At 44.0% G+C, this 9,863-nt stretch overlaps 1 protein-coding gene across 3 annotated transcripts in view; it reads left to right on the top strand.

Moving 5' to 3' along the window:
- Positions 1–9,416, top strand: part of srgap2 (SLIT-ROBO Rho GTPase activating protein 2) — a 56,528-nt gene extending 47,112 nt beyond the window's left edge. The window contains exons 13-23 of one of the 3 annotated variants that reach the window (XM_020592724.1): positions 140–200; positions 383–460; positions 583–717; positions 813–918; positions 2,247–2,471; positions 3,704–3,786; positions 4,150–4,330; positions 5,206–5,343; positions 5,570–5,777; positions 6,216–6,326; positions 6,410–9,416. In XM_020592724.1, coding sequence (XP_020448380.1) covers positions 140–200; positions 383–460; positions 583–717; positions 813–918; positions 2,247–2,471; positions 3,704–3,786; positions 4,150–4,330; positions 5,206–5,343; positions 5,570–5,777; positions 6,216–6,326; positions 6,410–6,967 — 1,884 coding nt within the window. In that variant the 3' untranslated portion in view covers positions 6,968–9,416. Of the gene's footprint in view, positions 1–139; positions 201–382; positions 461–582; positions 718–812; positions 919–2,246; positions 2,472–3,703; positions 3,787–4,131; positions 4,331–5,205; positions 5,344–5,569; positions 5,778–6,215; positions 6,327–6,409 lie in introns of all 3 variants that reach the window. The other 2 variants (XM_020592723.1, XM_020592725.1) reach the window with 2 other exon arrangements.
- Positions 9,417–9,863: the final 447 nt, after the last annotated feature.

Below are 9,863 nucleotides of genomic sequence, written 5' to 3'. Positions count from 1 at the left end.
CACACTGATGCATGTGTGTGTGCAGATGTGTGTGTGGAAATCCTGCTGACAAATGTGCTGTGTTATTTTCCACATCAGCCTCCAGTCTTCTCTCTTCTCTAACCGGAGCCATTCCTCCCTCCCTCTCTCCCTGTTGTAGGACTTGGGTGAGACCATTCCTCTGATTGTCGAGAGCTGCATCCGCTTCATCAGTCACCATGGTGAGTGGAATTCTCCACTGAAGACACAAGTTTAGCATCAGCTTTCCCTTTACTATGATTGATTACATTATTATGTCAAATGTGATTGGTACTTGATCAAATTAAAGTGTGAATTTTACTAAAAATGCAAACTCTCCACAACTTGATTTAATAAGCACTGTTGTGGGTTTATGTCTGTGCAGGCCTGCAGCATGAGGGCATCTTCAGAGTGTCAGGCTCTCAGGTGGAAGTCAACGACATCAAGAATGCCTTCGAGAGAGGTACGACTGCAGTTTTCCGCAGGAAAAGATTTAAACGGAATGTGTTTGTCCGTTGCTTCAATATCTTTTCTCACCCTTCTCCCTCCTCTATCTCTCTCCCTCCCTCTCTTCTCCGGATGTAGGTGAGGACCCTCTGGCAGGGGACCAGAATGATCACGACATGGACTCTATCGCTGGTGTCCTGAAGCTCTACTTCAGAGGACTGGACCATGCACTCTTCCCTAAGGAAGTCTTCCATGACCTCATATCCTGTGTTTGTAAGTTATGCGTCATTTTGTCGCTTTGTGTGAATGTGTGTGTGTGTGTGTGTGTGCATGATTGTGTGAGTAATCTCCTGGGTGTTATTTTCCAGCGATGGAGAGCCTGCAGGAGCGAGCAGTCCACATTAAGAAAGTTCTGCAGTCTCTGCCGAGCAAAACCCTCATTATGATGAGATACCTGTTCGCCTTCCTCAACCAGTGAGTAGCACCACACGCACACAGCAAAAACACAAGGAGTAAAACAGTTGGTGAGAAATCAATGTATAGCTGCTGTATCAATAAAATGATCTGAATAAGACGGATCTTTGTTGCTGCAATGTGTGGTATCAGCTGTACCGCTTTTCATATTTGTGTCACAACAACCTCAGGCCTGAACCGTGCAAATCAAAAGAGGCAACATCGTCTTTGGTCATTCTTATGTTTTCAAACGGCAACATAAATGCTTAACAGGCAGAGCTGGACAAGATATGTGCTCAAAAACAGTAGAAATAAAACCCAGCATTATATGAGCTCAGTGTCACGTCATGTTTATTCACCATGAACCATAAAAAGGATCTGTCACTTATAATGGTCAAATAAAGGAACTGAAGCTGAACAGAATGAAATGCACCACAAAAACTGATCAAGTACAAGATCAAATACACAACATATTTTACATATAGAGCACAAAACCTGAAACTTCCTCAGCAGTTTATAGTAGGGCCTTTCTCTCTGCTTATCTGCTACCCCATGCACATTCAGTAGTTTCATTAACACCACACTGATTTCAGAAGGCCTCTCTTTGGCCTTCTCACAACAAATCAAAACAACTTAACTTTTGTGAGAAGTTAAGCTGGGAACCAATGGAAAAGTCCAAAGTGCAAAAAGTATTTCTACCCCTTAAATTATTCAAAGAACTGGAAATAGTTTAATCTCCCACTACCAGTCAAGTTTATTTCTGTCTTTAGGGGCTTTACAGGCTCACATCAGGCACAAACGATCTTCAAACAGACAATGACAAACTCCACAAAAAACACAAAGTAAACGTGATTGTAAATCAATGGTAATATACTGTAACAAAATACTTGCATATGTACTTTGTTTAGTAGGGTAGTAGTTGAATAAATGTTATTACCCAATACAAATTCAATTTTACAGACACATTCCAAGCTCCATCCATGACAAAGCCTTTCACTAAAGGGAGATAGTAAAAGGGAGTGACAGAAGCAAAGAATCAGGATGTGGGAGACCTGAAATCTGAGACTCCTGGGTAAACCGAGTGATCCCTGACAGAAGGGGAGCTGCTTGCTGGCGAAGTGATTTACTCTGCTCCTGCTTCTTCTCACACACTGAAACACATACACATCATTTTAATATCTCAGGCAACGTATCACACAAAGCGATGTTTCTTGGGTAGTGTTGGACTGTTAGACTTGGTGCTATCTGACACACATGCAGCTTATTTATAAGCAGGGGTGAACATGTCATATGTTTAGAGAAGGATGAGATTATGGCCTCTTAACAACTCGGCTTTCCTTTCTCCCCAGCCTGTCTAACTACAGTGAGGAGAACATGATGGACCCCTACAACCTGGCCATCTGTTTCGGCCCCACCCTGATGTCTGTTCCCGAGGGCCACGACCAGGTCTCTTGCCAGGCTCACGTCAACGAGCTCATTAAAACTATCATCATCCACCATGACACCATCTTTCCTGGACTGCAGGACCTGCAGGGCCCCATCTACACCATCCCTGGAACGGGGGATGACTTTTGGTAAGGCGACTGTGTGTGAAAAGAGAGTGATAAGTTACGTAGGGTATGAACTGGAACGCCAGTCGGAGGGCAGGGGATGTCTTGTCCAGTCATTATGTAGTAAGTGGGGGCTAGGGGATGATGAGGGGTCCAGACAGAGGGGGAGCGGGGGCATGATTTAGGGGCTGCCATGGCTCGGCTTGTCTGCTCCTCTCAGGGTCAGGCGGCCATGAGGATCAGCTTACCCTTCATTACACAGGGGATGAAAGTATCGCCTGACCACATCAGCCTAAGAGAACGTAGCGTACACACACTCCCTCACACTATAATGCGCACAAGGGCCAACTTTCAGTTTTACTGTAACGAGAAGCCTTGGCACCAGTTATTATGATTCCTGCAAGTCAGTGTATATGTTTAGACTGTAAGTCACACTGGAGGAGCAACTTTCAGTCTGTACTGGATGACGTACAGACAGGAAATATTATCACTCAGACATGGCTGGACTCTTTTGCACCCAGGTGTGTGTTCTTAGAATATGCAGTTTAGGAAAATACACTTTTGGTATTTAACTGGCTGATTCCTTTATTTTGGACTCATTAACGTTTGACTACTTTTTAAAACAAAAAATGTATTAACTTATTGATAAATAATCCATTCATTATCTATACCACTTATCCTAACGAGGGTCACGGGAGCCACCCCCAGGTGATATTGGCCAAGAGGCAGGTTACTGGGAGAACATGCACACTCCACACAGAAAGGCCGGGTCAGCCGGAGCTTGAACCCGGGGCCTTCTTGCTGTAAGGTGACAGTGCTAACCACTGCGCCACCTAGTTTTCTTAGTACCACTGAACAAAGAAATACAAGAAAAAATACAAAGCAGGAAATAAGACAAAGAAATCTGAGATCTATGTAGCCCTGACACCCTCTCCATATACCCCTCCAAAAATACAGCTTAAAAATATGCATTTTTAAATGATTGAAAAACTTGGGATACTTTACATTTGATGTCTGGTTTAGAGTTTTCTGAGTGTGGTGGTGCCTCGGGGTAGCAACACGTCTGATAGCACATTTCCAGCAGAATCCTTACTGCAAAGAGTGTCCAAGTTCACACAGTGGTTATGATCTCAGCACTAACACTATGACTGAGTAGAGGGATATGAGCTCAAGCTGTGAGTCATCAACACATGTTGTCGGTCTGAGACCTTTGGTAGTTGTCTGCTGAACTCATCCACCCTCTGTGTTCACTGTAGTGACAGTCTACACTGTGAGCCCCCCCTTGTGGAAGAGCCTGCATCTGACACTGTCTCTGTGAGCCACACCTACAGCGAAGATGGTGAATAACACACTTGTACACATAAATACTTGCATTAAATGTACTCTGACAAGTTTCTTCTTGGCACCACTTGTATGAGACCTCACCCTGCTTTCCTCACCAGTTACTGTGGCTTTAACCTTTTAAACCAGCTCACATTCTGTAACCTGTTCACTCTGTAACCTGTTCACTATGCTGCTTTGTTGCTGCTTAGCATTTTTTTAACCTCACCAAACACAGCAGCATTAACTTACTATGCACTAATCCAGCTTTCCCTCTCCACCATCTCTCTCTTCTCTCTGGTTTGTTGCTGCCTCCTGCTTCCCTGCTACTTCCTGTCTCCGTCCACCATTCTCTGAATCTCAGGCTCCTTGGCTGTTGCAGAGTTGGAACTGGTGGAAGCCATCGCTCGGTTCGACTACTCCGGACGGACTAGTCAGGAGCTGTCTTTTAAGAAAGGCGCCTCTCTGCTTCTGTACCGGCGAGCCTCTGACGACTGGTGGGAGGGACAACACAACGGAGTGGATGGACTGGTGCCACACCAGTACATTGTGGTCCCAGACACGTAAGATATCTTCTAGCCCTAGTCTTAATCAAATATCTGCTTAAGGAACTCCATAAAAAGGAAGTTGGACTATTTGTCAGTCTGGGTCTGTTCTCATATTTTTCTCTGTTATGAATGTTGATTATTTTTTACTGCCTCTGTTGGAGAGAGTTTTGTGAACTATGGTCAAAGAGCCTTCTTCAGGAAACATAAACAGCAATGTTCTCTCTTCAGTAGTCTGACCTAAAATAAACACAGAAAGCAGTCGAGTGGAAATCCCCTCAGCTAAGGAAGTTGCTGCTCTGCTATTCGGCTCAGATAGGAACTGCACATCAGTTGTCAGCTTTACCTGTTGTATTCATGTGGGCAGCTTGGCTTGTTTACTTAATTTTTTTTTTTTACACTTGTGTACATGCTAGATAGGAGCAAGCACAAGAAGATGGTTTAGGTTCCCAATTTTACAACTGAACAGATAAAGTGAGAAGGTACACGCTACACTCAGACACCTGCTGACTGATCTACAGCTCAGTTTACTACAGTAGCTATGGGATGTTACAGAGGAATATGTTCTGTGACTTTGCATAAGAGTTAACACAGATGAGTGTGTGAGGCTCAGTTGGTGCTCCGCTGTACAACAGACTGAATAAAGTGTTTTCTTTGACCACCTGTCATAATCGACTAAAAAATGAGAATAACACCCAGGCTGACAAATACAGGAATTCCCCTCGTTTTGAATTATTCATTTAGTGCAGCAGAAAAACAGTTTCCATCACAGATCATGCTTTCATACATCACTGCACTGTGGATATGACCCTATACAGTAGTTGGTTATTAGAACTAAAGTCAGCCTTGTCTGTCCTCGCGATGACTTATGAACTATGGAATGATTGTTTCAGGGCTGATGGGGGACAGGGAAGTCCAAAGCCTGATGTCGACTCCAGGGACCTGCTGGAGGAGAGGGTGTCCACTAGAGGCAGCGCTGCCTCTCCTACTGGAGCTCATGTCGCTGACATCTACCTAGCCAACCTGAACAAGTGTGTTCAGTTTACAGTTGTATTGACTGGCAGATCAGTTTGGGGTCAAAAATGTACTAGTGAAAATTAAAAACTGTAACAGAGGTATCAAAGCAATAAACAAAAGATTGTTGTTGTTGATTATAGACTTTGTGGCCTTGAATTGGCTTTTTACTGACCCCTTGAACTGAATCACAGCAACACAGAAATAATCTAACAGTCTAACTGGAATATTTCTTTCATTCAGGCTGAAAAAGCGCCCCGAGTCCGGGAGCATCCGAAGAACTTTCCGGAGCTCAGACAATGACAGTACTGGTCCAGGACCCAGTGGAGGGGGGAGAACAGCTTCTCTTCCTGTTGGAGGGGCTCTGGTGAAAGAAACTGGAGACAAACGACCCGTCAGCGCTCACAGCATTCTGAACTCTGTCACTCGCCATTCCTCTCTCAAGACCAAGGTACTGAAATGTCCTGTGCTGTGTTTCCATTATCGGAACCTAATGGGTGGTGTACCCCGTACTTCCCTTAACCATTGCCAAGCATACCCTCAAGGGTTGATGTGGACTGTCCTGCGTTGTTTTCCACTGTATAGTATTTTCTCTTTGTCTCTGGTCTACGTGCATGCACCCCTTCCCCCTGCACGGTCCTGGTACTTGATTTTAATAGTACTTCTGGAGGGGTGCAGAAATTTAGCTCCCAGAACCCACCTTCAAAGTGGGTGCACTGTAGTGGGAACAAGCTCAGAACCAGCAACTAGTGTTACTTGACACAGCATGTTTTGGTAGGTTCCTGTAATGGAAAACGCCCTTTACTCTGTCTTCATCTGGTTATGGTGGTGAATGGGCTGTTTTGTTGAAACGGACAAGCTTTTAACTGAGGCCATCGTGAACATTTAGGTGGAGAGTCCGCAGTTAAAGAAGACGACGACAGCAGGGCGATCTAAGAGCTTCAGTAACCACAGACCACTGGAGCCTGAGGTCATAACCCAGGTGGAGCACGGTTCACAGGTATTTTCCTCAGTTCACTTTCTAACTGCCCTCCAACCAGCTTTGTGTATGTGTTTTCTTTATGTCTCACTCTTGTGTTACAGGAAATTGAGGTGGCAATGAGCTCTGGCCTGAGTGAATTCAGTAAATTGGAAAGACAGAGCACTTCCAAGCATACACATGCCCCTGACGTGGTCCTGGACACACTGGAGCAGCTAAAAGGTGTGGGTGGTGGAGGAGGTGCCTCAGAGCCCTCCAGTCCACTCCACTCCCGTCTGCTGCGAGACAGTGAAGGAGTGTCCTCGCACACCCACCCGCTGCAGCGCAGCGCCTCCTCTGCCAGCGATGTACCTTCCTCCTTCCGCCCCATCAAGAGCCAGCCGCGGAACCCCTTGCCCTCCGCCACATCCACCTCTCTGTCCTCTTCCTCTCTCTCCTCCTCTGCTCCTTCCTTTAGAGAGCTGCGCCCCCCAGCAACAAGGCCGAAGCCAGTGGTCTTCCCAAAGAGCGGAGGAGGAGGAGGCAGTCCAGCACTGGGCTCCCCAACCTCCACTGTTGCTCCTACACCTCCTCCTCCACCTGCAGGCCACACACATTCTCTCCCTCAAACTCCTCCTCCTCCACCTTCACCCCAGTCTAACGACAAATCCTGCCCAGCATAGGACCTGATCTGAATCACAATATTGATTCTTACAGCTCTTACCGGGTGCTAGAAGCACTTCGTTTGTTTCACATCATACCCATAACCTACTACTCGTGTAGCATTCACCTCTCGGTGTCCAAGCAAGTTCTTAAGACTCCACGTTCCCTTTGAGAGTGTTGAATTTTCTCATGGCAGCTCTGCTTATGACAGGTCAGCTACCACAGGGCGTAGATTCATGAACACCCTTCAAAGATACCTTTTTTTTTGCCACCACTGAGATTCCAGGGACCACTGTCTTTTAAAATCTTTTTCAAGGGAACAGGACTCAGGATGGACACCTACAGACATACAGCACCAAGAGCGTACATACACTAATTTGTGATGTTTGAAATTGTGTTTGAGTGAGCATGCAAGAGTAGAGTGTTACTTGCCTTTACACATAGATCTAAGTGAGAAACAAAAGCACTGCTTGGTTTTTTGTATTGTAGAAACATGACAGTTTTTCTTTTTAATGACCACATGACTAGCAGAGTGGAGGGGAAGTGTTTGATTCCTGACTGTGAAATGATACGTTCCCACTCTGAGATGAAACACACTGACTTGCTGCTTCAGAAGTGAAAGACTGGAGATAAAGATGGACTTTTAGGATGATGAAAGGAAAGAAAACTGGGCCAAATATCAGTGCAAGTCATGATAAAAGCTTTATTTTATCTCTTCCTCCAGTGATTGTAGATGTAGATTTCTTTTTATCTAACAGGAGCAGTGTTCTCCAATATACCCAACATGGCTGACGGTAACTCTAGATCCATATATAGCAATAAAATGATGAAAGCTGGTGGTTTGGGGCATTATGCTGCTCTCTCCTTATGTGTGTAGGGGACCACTGAAACCCAGCATTTTTATATGTAATGTTGGACTGTACACATACACGCACATCTTTCCAGATCTGTGTGTGGTGGTGTTGGTTTTTGTGGCAGCTAAACGCCTTTCAGGTTTTCCTCACATGCTGGGGCCACAGACAGCAGCCACACTGGCGAGCTGGCCGATTGCATATGTATCTGCAGTACCAGCTGTTGAACAACTTCAGACAAAGTTACAGCTTGTTCCTTTAACTGTATTCTTCAGACTTACAGTAAAAATAAAAAAAAATAAAAAAAAAATTTTTATTATGCTAATGGCCTCTATGTATGTTTAATAACCATGCTGATAACTGGAAGCGCAGCGCTGTGGATCCTCCTGAGCGTGTTTAGATAGAAGCACAACCATCCACCTCATCCAGTGTGCTTTTATTATTACTTTTCTCCCAGTTGTTTGTTAATGCTCAGAACCTGTTACGGTAAAATGTGGGACTGTGTAGCCCGTCTGGGTGCGTGCATGTATGTGTGTGCTCCTGTGTGAGCACATGTGGATGTAGAGTATAAATGTATGCACCTCACCCCCACCCAACAGCAACAGTTGTCTGGAGACACACAGGAAAACGCTTCTTCCATAGTCTGGAGTAGTCACGGCCTTTGTGCTGAGTAAATATGCACTGTGTACATGTGACCAGATGAATTGCCTGCAGGGATACATGAAATGTCTTGTCTTCAGTCAGTGCTGTAACGACACTGGTGCCGGGATAAGAAAACCTTAATCCCAGGATTTAAAGGAAGACATTTGTGTGTGTGTGTGTTTTTTTTTTTTCTTGATACGTGTTCTTTGTAAAAGAAATTAGACCTGACGTTGAATTAAGGAATATGCAAACACTGACGTCAACTATGGAAACATGCCATTCAGGTTAAACTGAATAAAGTCTTTTTGTGTTGTATTTCACCTTTGTGAGAAAATATTAAACTAATTTGACCCTGGTGTCCTGATATTGCCTTCTGTCGCGCCTTTCTCCAAACACACAGCCCAAACTGTACTGCATTCCTGTATGCTTTCTACCAGGTAATGGATTATATTTAAGATTATTTTTAATCTGTATACTGTTTGTGTATTACCTGGTGTATTTGTGTTGCTCATACCTCATGACGACCGGAGGGACTGGGACTGTGAGAGTGTTTGTGGTGAGAGATGAACTCCCCTTATCAACACGCACACTCACACATTCAGATGCATGTGGGCGCTTGGTGTGTTTCGTCCTTGCTGCGTTGTTGAGGGGAGCTGGGACTCTCCCATTTCAAATCAATCGTCATGCACTTGAACAACCTGGCTTGCGTGTGAACTAACTGTGTTGGGATGATTTGTTGGAACTGAATATTGTTAAATATGCATTTTTGTGTCCATTTGAAAACAGCAGAACAAAAAAAAAAAAGTAATTTCAAATCTATTTATAGTCATCTCTGTATTACTGGAGAATCCTGTGTTCAGATGTGCTTTGTATATACAATGTTGTACATTACAGAGGTACACTCCTTTTTTTTTTGTACAATATTGTACAGTAATAGCAATAGTAGTTTAATCAAATAGGCCTTATATAATTCTATGTGTAGTTCTTGTAGTAGGTCTGTTTTTAATAAACATTGCTTGATATAAATATTCTCTATTTTTTGTTTCTTACAATAAACATATTACACTTGAGTTATAGAAACCTGGATCAGTGCATCCGTACAACAAAGATTCAACACCCTGTACAGTGCCTTGCGAAAGTATTCGGCCCCCTTGAACTTGAACATTTCAGGCTTCAAACATAAAAATATAAAACTGTAATTTTTTGTGAAGAATCAACAACAAGTGGGACACAATCATGAAGTGGAACGAAATTTATTGGATATTTCAAACTTTTTTAACAAATAAAAAACTGAAAAATTGGGCGTGCAAAATTATTCAGCCCCCTTAAGTTAATACTTTGTAGCGCCACCTTTTGCTGCGATTACAGCTGTAAGTCACTTGGGGTATGTCTCTATCAGTTTTGCACATCGAGAGACTGAAAT

This window comes from Monopterus albus, unplaced genomic scaffold, assembly GCF_001952655.1.
Source record: "Monopterus albus unplaced genomic scaffold, M_albus_1.0 scaffold18.1, whole genome shotgun sequence".
NCBI classification, from domain to species: domain Eukaryota; kingdom Metazoa; phylum Chordata; class Actinopteri; order Synbranchiformes; family Synbranchidae; genus Monopterus; species Monopterus albus.
This window is presented reverse-complemented; position numbering and strand designations above follow the sequence as displayed.